This window comes from Phytophthora sojae, assembly GCF_000149755.1.
Source record: "Phytophthora sojae unplaced genomic scaffold PHYSOscaffold_3, whole genome shotgun sequence".
Taxonomy (NCBI): domain Eukaryota; phylum Oomycota; class Peronosporomycetes; order Peronosporales; family Peronosporaceae; genus Phytophthora; species Phytophthora sojae.
The window spans coordinates 6,144,588-6,166,688 of record NW_009258117.1 but is presented as its reverse complement, the minus strand read 5'-3'; the positions used below and the strand labels follow the sequence as shown (position 1 = coordinate 6,166,688).

The 22,101-nt window shown below is 56.8% G+C and overlaps 3 protein-coding genes across 3 annotated transcripts; all 3 read right to left on the bottom strand.

Moving 5' to 3' along the window:
• Positions 1-26: 26 nt before the first annotated feature.
• PHYSODRAFT_444240 (hypothetical protein) lies at positions 27-19,868 on the bottom strand (the record flags this gene model as incomplete). Its single annotated transcript, XM_009525657.1, has 8 exons — positions 27-1,653; positions 2,032-2,828; positions 2,898-7,429; positions 7,502-8,786; positions 8,958-10,222; positions 10,322-10,491; positions 10,705-17,882; positions 17,970-19,868. Coding segments are annotated over 8 exons (18,753 nt in total), but the record flags the coding sequence as incomplete, so codon positions are not given.
• Positions 19,869-20,877: 1,009 nt separating this feature from the next.
• PHYSODRAFT_406216 (hypothetical protein) lies at positions 20,878-21,240 on the bottom strand (the record flags this gene model as incomplete). Its single annotated transcript, XM_009525656.1, has 1 exon — positions 20,878-21,240. A coding segment is annotated over one exon (363 nt), but the record flags the coding sequence as incomplete, so codon positions are not given.
• A 216-nt stretch (positions 21,241-21,456) lies between these two features.
• On the bottom strand, positions 21,457-21,954 carry PHYSODRAFT_465764 (hypothetical protein; the record flags this gene model as incomplete). Its single annotated transcript, XM_009525655.1, has 1 exon — positions 21,457-21,954. A coding segment is annotated over one exon (498 nt), but the record flags the coding sequence as incomplete, so codon positions are not given.
• Positions 21,955-22,101: the final 147 nt, after the last annotated feature.

The window sequence follows — 22,101 nt, the reverse complement described above, 5'->3', positions numbered from 1 at the left end:
TCGTAGAACGCGTAGTCCACTGCTGCTTCGCCTTGTACAGCTAACTCGACCACGGTCTTCTGAGGAGCCGTTAGCTGTCTCAACGCCACAACACCAATAGGAAACGAGCCTGGACACGCAATCACGTCACTGCCAGGCAGACACAGCACTCCGTTCCCGTCCACCGCGTTGTCACCGTCTTTGACTCCAATAAACGCATCTACTGGGGTAAGGTTCGACGGCTCAATGGTGAGTGGGGGCAAGTTGCCCACATTCGAGATGAAGGTGATTGTCCACACCTGCCCGAACCTGAAAGCCTGTCCAGCTGCCGCCATGGACTCCAGATTCACGTTCACAACGCCGATAGTGGGGAGGGATTCCAGCGCGAGCTTCAAATTGGTGGCGCTAATAGTCGCTGGTAAATAATTCGTCCAGGCGGAGCCCTTGTAGCCCAAGCGGAAGTACCCGCCCACCGTCTCTGAGAGGTGATACGTCACAAGAACTTGCACCTCCGACTTCCCCGGGAATGTCGTTAAAGCAGGCACCGCAATACCCGACGTAAGCTCAAACACTCTAGCAGTAACGTCCGTACTACCCACCACATTACCGATCTCCAGCTGAAGTAGGGGCTGGTTTCCAGGGTTCACGTTCGTATTGGCGAATGTCACAGTCCACTGGTATCCGAGGTTGTTGTTAATGGTAGAACGCGACACCTCCACGTGCCCCACGGGTAGAGCCCCACCTACTACGATATTCATTAGGGCGCTGCGTAGATTCTCCGGTAAGATATCCATCGCCAACTGCTCGGATTTACCACCGCCAAACGCGAGAGTAAACGGCGCTTGAGTCGGTACCGTCTTCCACGTGAGTTCGATCACTTGAATTTCTGGCCGCGACTTGGTTCGCCACCATTCAATCTTGTAGCTGCTGAGGCCTAAGCCGCCGTTGGTCGCGGGCTTCTGCCATGTCACGGTGGCCGAGCCAATCGGAGTCGACGAGACGGTCACGGTGCTCACCTTCGCATTGATCGGGCCGTCTGCATGTCGCGTCGGTGCAACTGGAGCAGGCGCCAAAGTCGCTCGACTGTATCCGATGGAGTTCTTAGCCTTCACTTGAGCGAAATACCGCGTCCCAGTTGTAAGTCCTGTTAGGTAAAAGATCCGAGGTCCTCCAGTGTAGAGCTCCGGGATCGAGCCACTGGCGACAAGCACCTCGATCGGTGCGCTTTTTCCTGCGGAATCAAACGTCGAGACCGTGTCGATATCGATCCAAAACGCTGTGATTGCATCGCCCCCTGTCCCCTCCCCGTCCCGAGTGGAGGGCTGGACTTGCAGCTGGAGAATGGTCCCAGAGAACGGGAATAATTCAACCGAAAGAGGTGCGTCAGGTGCGCGGTCCTTTGTCGTAACGGACAGGGGTGCACTCCACTGCCTATTGTCGGGTGGGACGCCGTCCAGAGCAATTTGCTGGACCGGGACGGAGTTAACCGCTGCAACTCGAACGTAGTACGTACTACCGATAACGAGGTTTGATATCAAGTATCGGAAGGGCGGTGAGCCTTGGATCAGTGCGCCTGATACCGATGCCGGTGGGAAGATGTAGTACGTGAGCGAGTACGCGCGCGTGTTGAAGTTCGCGCAGTCGTGGTCACCGACAACGCGCACAACCGTATTGCTCACGATCTTGTCAACTTCCATGACGCAGCCCAGTTCCGTCACAGTGAATTTCGACCCGTCTGATAGTAAATCGCTGAGTGGAGTGGTGACAGTCAACACGATCCCAGTTAACCCCTTGGCGCATCCATCGCAGATCGATAGTCCGTGCTTGAACGTAGACGCGAGGTCCCACTGGACGATGTAGGATGAGATGTCCTTGTTGAAATCCGGACTCATGTTGGAAAGCGCCATCGCAGGAGGCGAGAAGAAGACCTCGATCTCGTGTCCCGATACGACCAATAGATCCACGTTCGATGGGGCGTCAGGAACTTGTCGTGGGGTGGCACTTACTGGAGCGTTTGGTGCGCTCCCCTTGCCGTTGGAGTTGAAAGCGTACACTTCGATGTAGTACTGCTGGCCAATTACCAGCTTCTTGGATGTCTGCGTGGGTAAATAGTAGCATTTATCGCAAGCACTGCCGAATACGCGCACTGTCGCGTCGTCCGGGAACAATCTGGGCACTTTTGCACGGATGTAGCCGAGTGGAGACGCCACGCTCAACATGTCCACAGTCCACACGTAGCCCTTCGTCCACTCGTGCACCGTCACTCCCGTCTGCGTCGAGCCAAGATACCCAACTTCACGGCCATTCAAGTCACCCAGATACAACCGCGTACTCGACAGCCCAGGAGACACCACGTCCGTGCGAACCGTGTACCAGTCACCGCCGATCCGAATCGAATACCCGGGCAGTCCGTACGCAGCAGAGTAGAAGCCGCACGTCTCGCCTGCAGAACACGTGACGAAAATCTCGCCCTCCGTCACGTCCACCTTGCCTGGCAGCGGCTGGTACGATAGCTGCCTTGATACGCCAACCGTCTGGATCGAGTCGAGGTCCTCCAGTGCGTACCGGAGCTGGTCCGCACTCGACTCGGCGTTCAGTGGACGCGTGTACTGGCCCTGGTAGCCCACCTGGAACGTGCCGCTCATGGTGAGAGCGGGGTTGTCGTTGTAGACGCCGTCGATGGACGCGTCGGTGTTGCGCGTGATGACGGCGTCGGCTCCCGCTGCAACTTTCTTCGCGATAGTGAGGCTGATGTCGCCGTACACGCGGTCGAAGACGATCGTGACGTCTTTCGGGTTCGCTGCGCTGCACAAGAGCGTTTGCGCCGGATCGCTCGACACGCTGAGGCTCTCCGCTTCGACACCGAAGAGCGTCTGCAGACTCGTCTCGACGTCGGCCAACACCGCGTTGAAGTCCACGTCGGCGTTCACCCCGTTGTACGTGAACCGGACCTGCCCCGCTGTTGCCTGGCACGAGAACACCACCACCTCCTTGCGGAAGTTGGTCGTCCCTGCTTGCGTCTCCACGACCGACGCGACGGTCAGATGGGACGGCGCTAGTAGGGGCAGCGCGCCAGGCTGCGCCGTGAACGTGATGAGGAACTCGGCGTTCACCGCCAACGCAGTCGCAGCCGACGAAATGTCGACAGAGCCGACGCTGGCGAGCGCCTCAAGGGCTGCCTCGAGGCTGGCTATCGACGTGATGCCCACCGTTTGGGCCGTGGCTCCAGCTGTGAGCGTCGCGGTTGCTACACCGCGGAAGGTCAGCGTGAACGTCCCCGCCGTAATGATCTTCAGCGTCTGGATCTCGGGGACTGTGGGCTGGATCATGTTGTTGGACCACGCCAGACTGGGAGCGCCTGTCGTGATACGCTGCGTCCGGTACAGCACGTCGGCATCCGTGATGAAGACGTCCGCCGGGTTGGCTGTGAACTTGGCCGACGTATCCCAGCGGACCTGGTACTTGGTGATGGGACTGCCGTTGTCGGTCGCCGGTGGATCAAAGGACAACCACAGCTGATCTCCCACCGCATTGGACCCTTTGGTCACCTCTCGGGTGAACACGACCGCACCTTCGCCCGTCAAAGAGCTAGCGTTGCCCTGTAGCAGTGGCAGGTCTCCAGAGTTCAAAACGTTGTCCAGGAACGTCACCACCCAGCTGTACCCTCCTTCCTTGTCGGGTCCTGAGCGCTGAACGCTGACTCGTCCAACAACGTCCAGCGCCTCCAGCTTCTCTTGCAACGACGATCCGTCCGGGTTTACCGTCGCAGCCATCGCGGACGCATCAAACGTGATCGCATCCGTCACGGAGCTGGAATACGCGAGCGTGAAATTTCCCCCAAGCGCGTTGCCCTTCCGTACCTCCTGCATAGAAATCTGACTGCCTGTCCCCACTAGCGAGCTCGTCACCAGCAGCGTAGGAACGTCCCCCTTGTAGTCCAGGAACGTGATCGTCCACGTGTATCCAAGCTGCGGAGACGGCGCTGACTGCTTTACCTGTACTGTACCAACCCATGACATCGCTTCGAGCGCTGCCTTCATCGTTCCAGCGTCGGCATTGAACGGAATCGGCGCAGAAGCTTCAATAAGGAAGCTGCCGCTTAAAACATTACCATTCGTTAGAGTATCGGTCTCGCACCCCGTGCCCGTAGCCGCAGTAAACGTCGCGTCCACGGCACAGATGAACTGTGGTAAATTCCCTTCTGAGTCTTTGAACGCCACCGTCCAGATGTAGCCACCCTGTTCGTCCACCAGCGATTGAGACACCAGTACGTCACCGAATACTGGTAGCTGGTCCAGATCTGCCGTCAGCTGCGCCGCTGTAGCTGACGCAGCATCGACGAAGGTATTATCCAAATTAAACCCGCCATAATCCACTATTGAGATCAGCACTTGGTCGTTCACGCCGACGGCAGTGAGCGCGTTCTTCTCCTGTGTCTGAAAGGTGGTGCACCCTACCGATTCGAGTAGCTTTACATCTCCATACACGCCGTTGCCGTGGAAGAAGATCTGGTAGATGAAGCCGTTCGGAGCTGTCGTGGCATCACGCGTTCGTGTCACAAAGACCTTGTCGATGTTGTCCATGGCTTCCAGCGCTGCGTCCATGATGCTAGCCGATGCGTCGAACGGGATGCAGCCGGACGTCTTCTTCGCTCCAAGGTGCTCAAACCGCAGACTGTACGACCCCGTCACCAATGGCTTGCTAGCCTTAACGATAACATGCTGGACGGCAGTATCCGTCCCCATTGCAATGTCCGTATCCATCGTCACAACACAGCTAGACGGCACGCTACCAGTCGTTGTAAATCCGACGTCTCCACACGTCATCTGCGAGGTCTCTCCAGCGACATTGTTGCCAACAAAGGTGACCTGGAAGACGTATCCATAGTCGAACTCCTCCGAGGCATCACCATCGCGCGTAACCACGATGTCACTAGCAGTAACGGCGCTGTTAGTCACTGCCACCAAAGCTGCCTTAACCTCATCGGCGTCAGCGTCCCAATCAATGGCAGCAGTCTTAGCGCCAACGGTTTTGAACGACCCAGCATTGTTCGGGTCCGCGATCTGTCTCGTAAACAATAACGTGAAGGTTCCTCCCGTGATCGCTGCCTGGGCCGAGATCGTCACCGTCTGAATCGTGGGTACGCGGAATGCGAAGGATCCTTTGATACAGGAGCCACTTGCGCACTGAGCCGGAGACGCGTAGGTCCGCAGCGTTTGAACCTCGGCGATACTCGCTGCCTCCGTTGTGATCTCCTGGATCTCCATGACGTGAGTGGCTGCCAGTCTCACCTCCTGCACTTCACGCTCGAATAGCGCGTACCCTGCTGCGATGTTCTGTACTGCAGACGCTGTACTGCTTGGCATAATGGAGCCAGAGGCTGTGAATGGGCCAGTGCCGATGTCCGTCATGGCTGCAACGTGGACATAGTAGTTGATTCCAGCCAGAAGGTTCGTAATAACGTACGAGTTGGACGCAGAGCCTGGGATAAAGTCGTCCGTGATCGCCATAGTCCCTCCTGTCAGTGCTTTCGTCTGCTTCCCAAGCTTTGGAATGTTCCCAAGCGACGACTTGAACTTGATCGTCCATAGAAACCCGTTCACTTTGAACACATCGAGACTCGTAGCGCTGGAGAGGTAGCTCGACCCCACGCTGGGGTTGTCAGGCAGTGCCAGTGGGATGGAGTTGGCGGTGAACGGCGGCACACCATCGATCCCATCACGGATAAGTGACACCTGTATGTTGCTGGCGACGAGATTCGACAGCGTTCCTGTGGTCAGAGGCTGCAGGTTCCCAGCGACAGAAGCTCCGCTGAAGTAAATCGTGTACACATAGCCCTGAGGCGCCAGGGTCGCGTCTTGCCGTCTAGTCACAGTGATATCACCTGCCGTCACTCCACTCACAGTCAACGCCGCCTCCAGCGCACTCTCAGACGCGTCCCAGGGGATTGTTCCAGTCACCTGGTTCAATAGCGAGAGGCTGTACGACGCTGCTGCGTTGGTTGGGTTCGTCACGATCAGCTGCTGGACTTCGAACTGCTCGCTCATGACGCTAAACTGTTGCGAGATGCTGTACGCAATGTGCGGTACTCCGGGGGCTTCTCCGTTGTAGAAACTTGTAAGCGCAAACCCACCGGAGTTGGTCCCTCCTTGGGTATCCATCGTTACCGCAGCTTTCGTCGTCGGGCCAGCGTTAAGACAGTTCGCATCAGCTTCTTGGACGGTTAAGAGCGGCACGTTACCCGTCACCAAGTCCCCCACGAAGGTGATACGATGGATGTATCCATTCAGCGCCACCTTAACGTCGATATCTCTCGTCACTGCGACACCGCCTGTTCCAACGTTTGTCAACGCATTCAGCGCGTCCTGCACTGCTGAAGCCGCGGCACTGAACGACAAGCAAGCTGTCCTCTGTCCCAAGAATGAAAGTTGAAATCTCCCAGCAGCATTTTTGTTGTAGATCGTCAAAATCTGGATCTCGCTGCTGCCTCCAAAGTCGATCATTTCCATCGAGGCGCGTCGCACACTTCCTCCGTTGTGGACCCAACCGGTCGTACACGCAGATCCTTGGCCTTCATGCTGCAGCCAGAGCAGCGGCACCGTCGCAGTCGCTGTGTAGTCCATGAAGAAGATATCGTACGTGTATCCAGCTGAGCCTTGGCGCACCGTCTCCATAATCAACGCTGGGTGGCCACCGATCGCAGTGGATGAACACGGACTCTGCCCCACATTTACGATCTCAAGTAGGGGGACGTTGCCAACCACGGGGCTGTACCCTCCACCCACGGGGCCTCTGAAGTTGATCAAGTACTCGTAGCCAAAGCCCCACGTCGACGAGCCGTCTCCATCGCGCGTTACGTTGATGTGATCCACTGCGCTGTTCAAATTGCTCAAAGCATTGAGCTCCTTCTGTAAATTCGCTGCTGAAACTCCATAACTGATGCAGCTCGTAGCTGCACTTTGGCCTTGGAGCGTGAACTGCAGCTGGAAGAGGCCCGTAGTATCGGACGTGACCTCTGCGTCCGCTGTCATGCGAAGACGCTGGAGCTCCGTTTGTGATACGCCTCCTCCACGCCGTGTTACGATCACTTGGCCGGTGCTGAGCTTGGTCTCAAGCGCATTCTCCACATCGCTCGCAGCTGCTCCCCACAATAAACAGTCCGTCTCCTTCCCGTTCAGAGACATCTTGTAGTACCCGTTGGTGTCGATAACCTGCCCCGAGTCTGTAGCTAGAGACAAACGCTGGTGGGGCAGATTCCCACCTTGTGTGTCGACTGCAACGGTAACACTACTGCCAGCGACTCCAGTGCAAGAAACTCCCCCTGTCGTCTTCGAGGACGTTTGTAGTGTTGCTACATCACCAGTCAATGCGTCGCCGAAATAGTAGACAGTATACACGTAACCCGTCGTTGTCGCTGTAGTCACAACACTTGAGCGGGACACCAACACGTCTCCATCGTTAGCGTTTATCAGCGTCAGCAGTGCGGCTTGAAGATCCACCGCTGCTTCATTCGCAGGGAAACACGCTGTCGGGCCGTAAGTCGCTCCTGCTCTGGAGAACGTCAGAGAGTAGTAGTCAGTCCCTTGTTTTGCACTCCAAGAGCTCGTAGGAAGAGCGGTCGTGATCGTCTGAATTTCGTGGCCCGAGCGCTGGACTTCGTACGCCAGACCGTCAATGCGCAGCTGCATGCCAGGATACAGCAGCTTCGTGGACACAGGTGTTTCAGCTATGACAACGGGGGACAAAGCATCCACCGTCACAGATGACGTTGTACTGGCCGTGGTGAATGGAGCGTCTCCGTTGGACCCCGCGAGGTTGTCAGGCGACGAAGAGCCGAATCGGATGACGTCAGTGGGGGAGATCAACTGCCGGATATCGTCAACACCCGTGATTGTTGCACTAGCGCCGTCTCGAGCAATGCTGGCAGCCACTCCGGGGATCTTCTGGGTTAGTAAGTACCCTTGTGTCACATCCACTTCGCCAAATAAATCCATCGCCTCAATCCCCTGTTTAACCGCTGCAGCTGTAGAGGAATACAGAAGCGACGGGGTCTGGGCAGTCGACGTGCTGAGCATGAAGGTCCCTAGAATCGGCGACGAGCCGGCCGTGTTCGTGTACACTTCGACCGATCGGCCATTGCCATTCAAGGAGGTTAAATAATCCACCGAGAACTCGTCCAGGTTGCCGCTACCGGGCGGGAATGTGACACCTTCGTACTCTCCGGTCACCCGCAAAAACCGAATCCTCCACCGATATCCTCCTCGAGTCCCTGGGTTTTCAACAGGTTGGTTGTCCCATCCACCGGAGCATAGCGAGTCGGTGCACCCCGTGTCGACCGAAGGGTATTCGTATCGCTCTACGGTGACTCTGCCAATTGTATCCATCTCGTTGAGCTTCCGTTCCAGACGCGTCGGGTCCTCGTTAAAAGCCATCTCACGCGGACCAAAGGACGAGTGGAAGTCCAAGAAGAACGATCCACTCAGTCCGTCTGATCCGCGCGTAACTTCGGTCACGCCGATGGGATTGCTGTTTAACGCTGTCTCGGGGAGGAAAGTTGCGGCGATAGGCGGTAAATTACCGGCACCTAGCGGTGTATAGGTCGGGTTGGAGATGAAGTGGACCAGCCACGACATCTCGCCGTACTTGCCGTGCACCGTCTTTTGGACACTCACTTTCCTCCCCGAGTTGGTCGCTGCGGCCTCCAGCACTCGCTTCACTAAGCCCCCTTCTGCATTCCACGGGATGATGATCGACAGCCCCAGCGGCGTCGCAGTGTTGCCGGAATTCAACGCAGCGCAGTCCAAAGACTTGACATTAATATTGGGTGGCGTCACATCCACGACCTCGAACACGCAGCTCGTGAACGCCCCCACTATGAAGCGGTCTTGTGGCAGAAGGTTTGTTTGGATGGTGCTAGCTCCAGAGTTGATCGTGAAGGTCGTCACTGTACACGAACCCGCAGTATTCGTACAGCTGACGCTGACTGTGTACCGCTGAGCGACACCAGCGTCTCCCTGCACTTTGAAGTCCGTGAAATCGCCTCGTAGAATAGCCCCCGCCTGCGTTGTAGAGACCGTAGCGTGTGGAGTTGATCCCTTCAGTAGCGTCTCAACCGTAGTCATTTGGGGGACGTTCCCAGGCGAGTTGCAGAGCTGCGTGCCGTCCACCAACGTCTCGAGCTGCTCGCAGGGGTGAGTGGGGTCGCTAGCGTCCCTCAAGAAGGTCACTGTCCACGCGTAGCCGCCGTTGGTTGGGTCCACCAGGCTTCTGGAGACGTCGACGTCCCCCACATTGGGCATCCTCTCCAGGATTTCTTCCACTGACGTCCCTGAATTCCCGCTCTCTTCCTTTGTCGCCCACGCGTTATGTGCGATCGGATCACTCGTCTCCGAGGACTGCACCGCCAAATGACTGGAAAGTCTCGTGTCCAAAGTGACGGCAAACGTCCCAGCGAGAGGCCCCACGCCCGTAGTAACTACATCCGTATCGCAGACTTGAGTCCCATCGTTGGTCGTCGTGATCAAGCTGCTCTTGTCGCACTGGATCAAGGACGGATGGCCGACCTGACGGCCCCACGCTTTGGAGTATCCCGTCTCCCACACGGCGTCCCAAGCCGCCGCCGCTCCTTTCCAGTTACCATCGATACCAGCCGAGTGATCGATCGTTGGGTCGGCCCACACGGAAGAACGGAACGTGATGAACCACGTATACCCGAGCACTTGGTCGGACGTTGGCGGACCACGTGATACCTTGACGCTGCTGGGTTTAATCGAGCGTAAACTATTGAGCTGAGCTTCTATCGCCGATGCGTCTGCCCCCGCCAGGATGGGTCCGGTCGTCTCCCCATTAAAGACGAGCTGAAAGGCTCCGGCGAGCTCATTGCCTTTCAGTACCTCGTCCACATACGTCCGCCCGTTGTTACTCCCTGTAGTGGACGTAAGCTGCGTCGCTAGCACAAGACTGCCCACATCACCCCCGGTGCTGTCGTCGATAAACGTAATGGTCCAGGTAAACCCCAGTGCCTGAGATGCTGCCGAGCGCATGATCGTGATCGTCGGGATCTTGAGGTCGTTGATGAAGAAGTTCTCAAAGTTAGCATCCTCTATACTTTGGTCCAGTGTAGCCAGCGAAGTGTCCACTCCGAGCGTGCACGTAGCGGTTATCCCTCCAAACGTAATGTCCAAGGTGCCCCCTATCTGGTTTCCATTTCTACAAGCCACGCCCGGATTCGACAGCGGACTCGCTGCATCGCCGACCGTCATTTGGGGCGTGTAAATGTTGTCGTCCGAGCTCCTGAGGCCCGTAGCGTCCACTTTAATCGTTGGGAGATCCCAGGGTCGACTGGTGAACGTAATCTGCCACGAGAACCCTCCCGACCACTTGTTGCCCGTGGGATTGTACACGCTTCGCGTGACTTCTACCTTCCCAAAGACAACTTTACCCACGCGTGTGTCCACAGCTTCCAGCGCGGCTTTCATTGTCGATTCACTGGCATCCCAAGGGATGTCAGCACTGTATACAGCGAGCGTGGAAGTATACGCAGCGTTCGGGCTGCTCAAATCCGTGGCGTCTTGACTGAGCAACCCCACTTTGAATGCCCCCGTGAGCATACTACCGATAGAGCTCCGAGTCACCACGCAATACACCGCCGTACCGAGTTGCAGAGGGGTAATGCCCGACGCGTCGCACTCCAGCAACGGGATTTTACCTGACCGCTTCGTGAACATCACGGAGTAAATCGCCCCGACGAAAGCGGAAGTGACAGCAAAGTCCCTCTGGACTGTCACCGTATCAATGACGGGAGCGAGGTAGGTCTGGATGTCCCCGCCATCCGCCGTCGCAGCTGCCGCCAGCTTGATCGGAATGCTGGACGCTGTCCGCTGAGGCGCCTTATAAAGCGACAACGCTGCACCGGTAAAGGTACTGCACAGCGCGCCCGGGTCGTCCGTAGTAATTCCAATCGCCGTCGTTGTAGTAAACGCTACCGAATCGGCTTCAAACGAGCAAGCGCCGGCAACTAAGTTCGTTCCTTGGGTGACTAGAGCGCTCACATCGCCCGATACGGTGAAAGTCGAGCCGTCAAAGTCCGTCACGCAGGCATCGCACACCTTGTCGGTCGGGGTGCACGCGGTGCTATACGACGACGCCATGTTCGGGTTTGAATAGGCTTCGCACGTGTATGTGACGGAGATCAGAGAGTACGTGGGTGGCACGGTGGCGTCAAAACTCGGCTCGTTTCCCTGAACTTCTTGATGAATGACGGGCGTGATCGTGTTGCCGTTAAATGTGATCGTGCCTCCCGCGGATAGCAGCGGCACGTCTCCTCCGACATCATTACCAGAGAATGTAACCAAGTAGATGTACGTCAGATCATCACCGGTGTTACTTCCCGACGTGACGCTGCTCCGACTGACGGTCACCGAGTCAATATTGTCCATCTTAATCAGTTCGGTCTCGATAGTCCCTGCTGCAATAACCTTGTCCGATTCTTGCAAGGACAACAGGAGGTCGCCCGTATCCGCGCTGTGCTTCTTGGTCGGCAGGCAATACGTACAGATCGTGCTGTCAAAGGTAAGGTGGAATGTCCCCGTGACCGAGGCCATATTTCCCACTCCCCCTGTGAACGCTAGCGTGATGCTCTGGACCTCACTCACGCGCTCAACGCCGACTTTAATGTCCTGTACTTCAAACCCTTCCGTGACCGTAGTCCGGATCGCCTGAATCTCGTCAATATCGTCGTCATCGAGCCGCAATTCCTGTATCTCATTGCCATCTTTGGCGGACGTCACGACCTTCTGGACTTCGTCCACCACTGCGTTGTTCATCGTGGTGATCACTTGAATCTCGTCCACACCGGTAAACGTGCTGCGAACCTCCTGCTCCTCGTTCACGACTTCCACCGTCACGTCCACGAACTGCTCTTCATTCACGACGTCGCTCTGGAGAGTCACGCTCTGCATCTCACGAACAATCGGAATCGTGACGCTGGAGCTCTGTCCGCCGGAGAAATCCTCCTGTTCGTCCCACTCAACCAGGTACGACTTCAGACTCGAACCACCGTCGAACAGAGGATTCGTCCAGCCTGCCTTCACTGACGTGGCTGAGATGACACTGAGAGTAAGGTTTTGTGGGGCGCTTGGGGGCTGATTCGTGACCACGACCGACGACGGAGCTGTGGGCTGCGGAGCCCCAGACCCTTTGGCGTTGAAGGCTGTGATTCGGATGCTGTATGAAGACCCGGCAACGAGGATGTCCGACCGGACACCGGTGATAGCGTCATCGCCTCCGATGATGAACGAGCGCTTCTTCCCGTCCACGAGGCCGAACTCAGCAGGCGAGTCGAAGGCTGGAGAGGTGTCCCATTCGATCATGTACTGCGTAATGGAGAGGCCGCCGTCTCCGCCGTAATAGTACTCGTCGATTGATGACGCATTCCACTCCACCAAGATAGCGTAGCTCGAGAGGACGGTCGCCGTGGCGTCTTCGACTTTCCCTGGGGCGCGATCTACTGGTCTCGCATATTTTGGAGTAGGAAGCGCGTACGGACCATCTCCCTGGTCGTTCAAAGCGAGCACCCGAACGTAGTAAGTCGTCACGACTGGAGCGAAAATGTTGTAGAAGTATGGCCCCGTATCGGTAGAAGAAACGCTAACCATGGTTTGGTAGTCGTAGTTGGGGGTATTCACGTTGGGAAAGGTCCCTGCAGTGTCCCATTGGATTCTGTAGCCCAAGATGGCCGTTCCGCCATCGCTTGAGGGCGTGCTCCAGCGTAGCTTCAAGTATTTACTGGATAGCACCAGCAGCTCGACGTTTTGAGGGGTGGAAGGCGTTGCCCGCGGGATTTGAAAGACCGAGCTGATACCCGCCGCGTAGCCATAGCCCTCACCGTTGTGCGCGCGCACTCGGATGGCGTACTTCTGCCCTGTCTTCAAACTTCCGATGACATACCGCAACTTCCCTGGCATTGCAACCTCAGCAGGGACCCCAGCAGCTCCATTCTGCTCGCAGTACGTAGCTGGTTGAATTCCAGCCAACGTCCTCGCGGCGAGGATTCGCGCTCCAGGGCCTTGCAACGCTGTCCCATCGACGCTTGGTAGCGACACATCGTTCTTAACCTCCGACAAGAACGTGACCACCCAGTTGTATCCATATCCGTTTGCAGATCTGGTGACGTTCACAGACCCAATGGTGACCAAGCCTTCAAGTGCAGTCTGTAACTCACCTGCTGAGATATTATGGGGCAAAGGTGGCGTAGTGTCTGAAATTCCCGCGCTGGCAAAGGCGACGCGAAACGTTCCGCTGATGGGCTGAAGGCCCTTTTGAATGGAGTCGACGAGAATACCGGGGTTGTTGCCCGTCCAGCTATCGCTCGGAGACACTTGGATCAGTTCCTGGGGTCCAACGTGGCCTGCCAAGAACGTGATCTTCCACTCGTAACCAAACGCGCTCTTGAAGACCGGCACGGGAACCGTGATATCGAGGGCAGTGTTGATGCTGAAAGTGGTGGGCGTTAGAAGGGCAGCAACCGAGCGCTGGTTCCCCGCAATCCAGATTTTGTCGTTCACTGCTAGGTTACTGTAAGCGACGGAAGATGTGACGGTCGTCCCTGCAGATGTCACGAGAAACCCGCTGACGACTCGGGTCGACTCTTGCTTTGAAACATCCACTGTGCCAACTGTCGACAACCGCTCCAAGCGCTCCTTGACCGAGCTCAGGCCTATCGCCTCAGCATCCCACCGCAGATTTTCTGTCACTTCCCCGCCAAAAGTCAACCTGAAGTATCCACTCAAGGTGCGTGAGTCAGCAAAGTTGACCAACCGCTGGATCTCGGGTAGACCCTTTCCAGCGGACGTCGTAATGGTCTGCTGCTCCTGAGTTCCTTCCGCGCGATACCACTCAACCTTGTACTTGTCCACACTGCACGAATCGCCATTCACCGCACTCGCACTCCAGTCAACTTGTAGCGTGGTTCCGTCCACGACGCTGGCGGTGACGGACTGCGGAGCTGGCGGCTGACTGCACGTCACGGCGCTGGCAAGTGGCGACGTCGCGGACCCGAAGCCATCTTCATTGTACGCCATCACGTGCGCGTAGTACTTCACGCCTGGTCGAAGGCCCGTGAGCGAGAACCGGAAAGGGTCGGACCCTATGATCTTATTGGCGACGCGAACCACGGCGTTCGTCCCCGTCAGCTGCGGGTTTGTCACCGTCATGGTGAATATGTTGCCAGCACCAACCATCTCCTCGCCTCGGAGATACGCGAACGTAACAGACCAAATGGCGGTGTTGATCGCCGCGTTGCGTATCGCCTTTGTGACCTTGATGGAGTACGTCGTGGTCGTCGCTTGCAGCGCCGCCTGCATCTCCAGAGCCGACGCGCCTACTAGGATCTTCCCCGTCGTCTTGCCGTTGAATGTCAGTGCAAATGACCCGTCCACCTCTGACACGCCATCCGTGAAAACCTCCTGGACTTCGTGCGTAAAATCCCCAATGGCTAGGTCATTGAAGCCCTGAACAACCTCAGTAACCTGAATTCGGGGGAAATCGCCTGTCAGCTGCCTCCCATCAGCGACAAGCGGAGCCAAGTCGCCTGGGTTGTGCAGGAAGGTGATCTTCCAGGCGAATCCCCACGACACTTGCGCTCGAGTGACTTTCACTGGGTCAATTGGGACATCCGTAGTGCCCGTAGTGATAGTCAGGGCTTTGACCATATCCGCTGCAGTACAGTCGAACGGTAAGGGGGTGGTCGTGTGGCCACCCCACGAAAGGGTGAACGTTCCCCCTGCGCCCACCGAGCTGCGATAAATTGTCGTCACTTGCTGCACTTCGAACTTCTTCTGGATGCTCGCCACGCCGTAGTCAACACTGGAGCTGTCAAAATTCTGAGAGGAATCCCATTCAATCCGATACATGGACACTTCAGCTCCTCCCGAATACAGTGGGGCCCAATAGTTGATCGACAGCCACGTAGGTCCGTGAAATTCGCCAAGAGAAACGCCAGTTGGTGGGGTGGGGACTACCGAACTCGTCGCCGTCTGAGCCTGGAATACCGATACCGAGTCGCTGAAGCCCTTGGAGTTCGCTGCAAATACGCGGAATGCGTAGTTCTGACTGCTTTCGAGGATTAAATTGTCCTGCTTGGTCACAGCGACGGCGTCATTGCCTCGAACGTACGCCTTCAAGTTGGTACTGGCGGGATCGGGCGTGACCACGAGCAGAGGCAACTTTTTCATCGGGTACGTTCCCCAGAACGAAACAGTGTGGACGACGGAGCCCGCGCTGAGCACTGATGCAACACTGACGCCGTCCACACTATCGAGACTCTCGAGTGCCGTCTTCAGGTCGTTATCGATGGTCGTCCATGGAATATTTTTTGGATTGGTGGTCCCTGTGTCCACGACTGTCTCGCTCGCAAAGCTCAGAGTGTATGTTGTTGCAATCCCGACATTAGTGACTTCCAGGTGAATTGTCTGCACGGCAGCGGGGTTCCCCACGTTGATCACATTCGGAGACATGGCTTTCGGACTGCGCGTACCAATGCGGGCGTCGGTGCCGCGCCAGTCGTGGCCTGGAATGGCGTCAACAGTGTCGAGACTTCCATCGTAAGACCGGAAGACGAGGTTCCACTTTCGTCCGTAAGAAACGTGGTAGGCTTGCAACCTCGTAATGGGCGTCGAGATAGTCCCTGTCACCTGCAGATATCTCTGCGTTACCGCGTCAACTCTGTACTTGGTCATGTCTGCCGATACAGAGGGGAGCCACAGGTCTTCACCAGCAGCTATTAAGTTCCTCAGGTCCTCCGTCGTCTGCAGTCTGTTGTCGAAAAGATACACTGCTGGGCTGCCACTAACGACAGTCTCACCTGGGTATGCCAAGTCGGTGGTGACGACACTCGCTCCAGACAACCCCGTGACTGTGAACATTGTTCCAGCAATGAAGAATGGGTTACCCACGATAAATCCATGGTCTGCAGGCAGCTGAAACGTGTTCAGACCGTTCGTCGCCGCAACAACTCGCATGAGAGGCGAGATGCCGACGAACCCAGGCAACGGCTTCGTCTGTTTCGTGATCAAGCCGGCGGACACGTCGTAGTTCTGAATCAGTGTCGTGCCAGGGAATGGGTCAGTCAGGGTGATATCCACGGGCGTCATGGACTGAATGGTGTTCGCGGGGTTCGCGCCGATCACTAGCGTCTCGCCAATAGCTAGAAATCGGGTGGGGTCGATGGACATCCCACCAACTTTGAGCTTAATGTTGGACAGCGTTCGGCTGCCTCCCGTAGCGTCAGCAGTGAGAAGTAGCGAGTAATCCCCAATGTCTCCTGCACTCGCGTCACCAAGCGCCACCACCGAGTCCACGACACTGAGCTTCTGCAGCTCCTGGGTGACCTTCATGTGCGTTGCCGAGAACCCAATCGGCTCGGTCACTTCACCGTTAAACGTTATCCAGAACGAGCCGCTAATGTCGTTCTGATTGGCGTCTGTAAACACTGTGACAGTGGGGTAGACGCTGATCAGCGCGCTCTGGCCGGTCAGACGCGAGTGCTGGATGAAGATGGCGTCTTGCTCTTCGTCTTGCGACTGCACGAACGTCACGTGCCACGCCTTCCCGTAGGTGCCATACCGACTCACGCTCACGTTGACGGTCCCCGGCGCAGTGATGGAGTCGATCGCATCGCGCATCTCAGCCGCTCCTGTTGTTTGGAACGGCAGCGATGGCGTCACTTCTCCCATGTACGACAGTGTGAATGTCCCGCCGATGGCACTCGAGGCGTCTGCGAGGATCGTCTGAATCCCATCTTGGCCTTTCGAGCACGCGCCCTCATACTTGACAGTATGGACTTGGCCGTACACCGGTTGATTTGGCACAGTCGGTGCCCACGCCGCACAACCGCCGGCGCCGGTTCCGAATGTTGCCGAGTCAAACTGCAGCGTCGGCCACTCGCTGGTCGGATAGTGCCCCCAGAAGCGCACCTCGTAGTCGTAAAAGTCCAAGATCTTCAAACTCCGGGCCTCGCCTGTAAAGCTGGTACAGGTCCCAGACCCAGAGGGGGTAACGGAGATGGTTTTAGCTCCGATGGCCGGGGTCGTGTTGATAACAAACCTGCACGAGTGCCGTGAAAAGTCGTTGGGGTTCCGGCTCACTTGGATGACGGTGTTTCGGAGCAGAACAGCGACTTGGCCAGCAGTAAGACCTCCATTTGATGTTACTGTAGTATCTGTACTAACAACAGTAATCGTGGTGAGCGTACTGTCGTAGGCGGTAACTTTGGACGTGGAGGTCCCAGTCAATACGGACACCTTGAATGCTAGCACCTCCTCCACCGTCACTTTGGACACGAAGTCGAGAGCTTCCAGCATCGCCTTCATATTAGTCGGCGTGCCTTGCTTGCCCAAGGTGACGCAGCCAGTTGTCTCACTCCCCAGTTTGAGCTTGAAACTACCGGCCGTAGCGGTTGTAGGGCCAAAGAGCAGTAATACTTGAACTGACGAAGGTGCTCCGACAACGTACGTATCGCACACGCGCTCGTCGTTGTTGATCTCGAAGTAGCCGTAGTGGGTAGCGGGGACAGCAGCTGGGCCAGCAGTGATCCCAGTCGTTAGTGCTGAGCCTGTTTTGACCGAAGTAAGCGAAGAAAGCAGCTGCAGACCGGGGTATTTGCTGTCCACAACGTCTCCAACGACATTGTCGAACGAGATTGTCCACACGTACCCATACGGACCATGCGCGTTACCCGAATCGTCCAACCTGAGTGCAGCCTTCGGCTGGATGGCTGCGTTGAAGCTCGGTACTCTGCTTCCAGGCTCCAAGTTGACACTTGTGCTGCCCGCCGTCGGCTGTATTCGAACTGTAAAGCGAGCCCCTTCAACATCAATGGCTGCCCCTTTAACCAACAGTTTGCTCTGCGTGGCTGTCAAGACCGTCGTAGTGAGAACGTTGGCGTTGGAATCAAACGAGATCACGCCATTAGTCACCCCTCCCGTAAGCACATACACCGCGCGCGTGACTGAAACTGGCCGCAGGCATGGGAGGCTATTCAAGGCAGTCTCCAGAGCGCTAGCTGTCGTGTCCACTGATAACATCGACGTAACATCGTCTCCATACTGCAACCGAAAAGTCCCAGCAGCGTCGTCTTCGCGAGAATTAAACACATAAACCTTCTTGGTCGCTGGAGTTCCAAACGTGTCACCGACCGCGTACTCAAACAAATACTTCGACACGGGATCGCCATGATCCACTGGGCTGGAGAGACGAAGCTCCATCTGCGAGCCTGACAACGGCCATATTCCATTCACGCCCGGTGCATCCGGAGAGGTTGCCACGGAAGTGAGGAGCGGCAAGGCGCCTCGCCCGCTCTGCTGCAAGTCCGTTGTGCTCGCGCCGTATCCGTTCTCGTTGCGGGCGTATGCGCGCACATAGTAATCTTCACCTGGAACCAGTCCATCAATTATCGTTTCCAGAGACACATCCACGCCTTTCACGACCTCCTGCACCACGACATCCGCCCCTGTGCCTTTCAGCAGCTGCGTGTTGCCCACAACGAACAGAGGCAAGTCCCCCATATTCGACAGAAAGGTGACAGTCCACGTCACGCCGAAGTTTGAATTGTCCGCCCTGGTCACGTTCAGCCGCCCAACCGTAGGCAGACTCTGGAGCTTGGCCCGGACGTCGGCTGCGGTGTCGTCAAAGTTGATCACTGCGCCGCTAGCTCCTTGGAAACTGAGTGGGAACGAGCCGCTGATGTCATCGGCACTTGCTGTCGTGGAGATCGACTGCACTTCAGGCACCGCTCCGCCAACTTCTTGTGAGGCGACGATCGCACTGTCCGCGTAGTCCCCGTCGATCGCTCGTAAGGTAGTGACCCGCGTATCATCTTTCACGATCGACGCTGTCACTGAGCACGTAGCGCAGGTGTCGCCATACACGTCCACAAAGTTTGTAGTACCCGTCTTCATATCGACACGAAGGCATGGTGACGTCGGGCAGGTGCTGTCCAGCGACTGGAACGTGACGTGCCATCGATATCCATTCGAAAGTGAGGGCCCAACACGCGAGACGTCGATGGCCCCAACTCCAGGCAACGCGCTCAACGCGCGCTTCATCTCTGCGGCCTCCGCGCTCACACTCAACGTCGCCTTCTTGCGTACATACGCCGTCACGTGCAAATTGGACGCGTCAGGCCACGCGCTCGACAGCGTTATTGTGCCAGCTACAACGATCGCGACCGCAACGTCCCTGTCGCCTATTCGAATCTGCTCTCCACCCGCAATTCGACTGCTGAAGTCGCCAGAGGTGATCACGGACCTTGATCCCCCCGTGACCTGAACGTTGCCCAGCGCCGTGTCCATGACCTGAATCGGAGCTCCACTGGCGCCGCGCACGTGGTACGAATCCAGCGGCAGCGTGGTGTCTGTGAAGGGCGCGGTGGCGTGCACCCTGAACTCCTCTCCGCCGATGCGCACGCGGTCTCCTCGATTCACGCGCCCGAGCATCGACGCGCTCGTCGTCGCCGTTCTCGAGCCTGCGGTCACCGTGGCCGTCACCGCGGGGGTGGCCGCCACCCAGACGCCTTCGAAGCCCACCGACAAGTCGAACGTGCCCCCCAGCACCTGCGCGTTGGCCGCGTCGGTCGACACGATCTCCCACACCTCCGGGTAGAATCCGGAGACGCCCGGCGTGACGCGCGCGCCCTCGAACGACAGCGCGCGGTTGGGCGGCTGCACGTCCTGGCACGCGCTCGCGTCCCCCACGAGCGTGTTGGCCTGCTGCCCGCTCACGAGGTACGCGCCGTCGAACGTGACGGTGTAGACGAAGCCGTTCTTGGCCGCGCTGTAGGGCGAGCGCGAGACGCCGACGCTGTCCACGTTGGGCAGCTGCTCCAGCGCCATCTCGAGCTCCACGGCGCTGGCGTTCCACGCCACGCACGACGTCACCTCCGTGCCCAGCGCGTTGGTGAAGGACACGCGGTAGCCGCCGGCCAGCACGGCCCCGTCCGCGGCCACCGTGAACGTCTGCACCTCGTCCACGCGGCGCGCCACCTCCACCTTGTAGCCCAGCACGGGCGCGCCGTTCACGCCCTCGGGCTTGACGAGCAGCGGCGGCAGGAACTGCACGCGCACCGACGAGTCGCTCGCGGGCGACACCAGGATCTTCTCGGGCGGCCCGGGCACGTCCCCGGGCGTGAAGAAGTCGGCGCGCACCGCCACGAACAGCAGCAGGAGTCCGATTGACCGCATCTTGTGTTGCCTTGGTGCCTGCCCAGCTGCGATGCCTGCGTCGTGAGACTTCAAGGATACGCCGACCTGCGGCGACGAAACGGCACGATCTTCGGCGTGGCGCACATGAAATTGAGGCAGGTGGAGGACCATTCTAGGGGCGCAACCTTGCCGTGTCGGCCCGACATTTGTCCAGCTTGGTCCACTTTCCGTGCGTTTGACTATATGATTAGAATTATTATATGACTACGATCCACATATAATAGTAGTTGCAGTAATATGGAATCGTAGTCGAGTAGTAGTGGTAATAGTATAACTAGTTATAGTTAGTAGTACCACTCGTTATAGTATCAATAGTACTAATATTACCATCATATATATATCACTACTATTATTATCATTATTATTAGTAATACCGTATCACTTACCAAATTTCTCACTGCTACCAAACTATTAACCGCGTTTCAGCGACCGGGAGCACCATGGCCTTATCGCTGTTGAAGAAGATGCGAGCGCGGGTTCCTAGGTTCCTGATCTTGCGACGCAATGATTATTTGGCTGAAGTAGCTGTTCTTTCGCCTTCATAGTCGCATTAACAGGCAGAGGACCTAGATAGAAGAAACGCAACAACGCATGATCTAAGTAAGTCTGTGAACAGCACAGCCACACTGCTAGACATACCTTCGGCGTAATGGCGATGCGGACCGGACGCTAGGTTAGTAGCATCACACAGTAGGGTTCTTGGCAGCACGGAGTTTAAGACTGTGATGGTCGGTGCTTTCTTGTAGTCCGTGACGGTGACTTTAATGACGCGGTGGTGACTTTCGATTGGCTGCTGGGTTGGAAGGAAGCCAGGAACAGGGGAGCTATTGACACTCCAGCGCTCCCATCGCGGAGTGAAATACACGCTTTGAAGCCAGTTGGCGAGCTCGATTTCTCCTTCGTCTCGCCACGACTTAACGACTCGTTTTGCCAGGGCTCTAAACTGCTTCAACGACCGCGTTAGATGAAGTTGTCGAATCTGCAGCTCCGCAGTGTTCTTAAGAAAACCCTTGGTTTTCTCCAATTTCGTCTGCTTGCGCACTTGCCGCAGCAGGTGCTCCCAACAAGTAAGAATTACTGCGTGGGGCCACACCGCCTCCACCGCAGACGCAATGGCGTCTGAATGACCCATACTGGCACTGCATACTCGCACTTGAACGTCCAAAAAGACTTCAGCATATTGTACAAGCGCCCGAAACATGCGCTCGTACGCAAAAGCACTCTCTGTCCTCACGAACATATAGAGCCAAGGACGAAAGCGCTGCACGTAGTCCGTGCCGGATCGCTCGACAGAAACACCACCACGATCAACCAGTGTCCAACCGCCGAAATGAATTCGGTAAGTCCCATCCGTTGAAAGTACCAGCGTGTCGCCCTGGTCACGGACAGCGTGAGCAACATTACGAAAGACAGCTCGGGAAGTGACAATAATCCCCATGGAGGGCACTGCCTCGCTCGCAACAGTAACTAAATGTTCAAATTCGTCGAGCACGATCAGGGCATTCATGGCTGCTGCGTCAGTTGCATCCACACCAATAAACTCATCTCGACTCTGGCACAGCCGCCCTGCAGCCCAATTCTGGAGAGTTGTAAACTTAGTCATCTCCCATCCATCATCAGCCGTCCGCTTCAAATACGCCTTCTGGTTCTCCATTTTTTTCGTCCCCGGTATAAGAGCCAGCATTGTCGGGTCGCGTAAATACTTGAAGAGCAGCATGTTGCGAACACGACCTGCCGCCATACCGAGCTTGAGAAGAGCGTCAACCTCAGGTTTTAGAACAGGCGATATCCCTTTTGGTGTGAGGTTGACAATGCTGCCGGTGTGCTCACCTTTCTGCAAAACTTGATATTTTTTCCAAAGTTG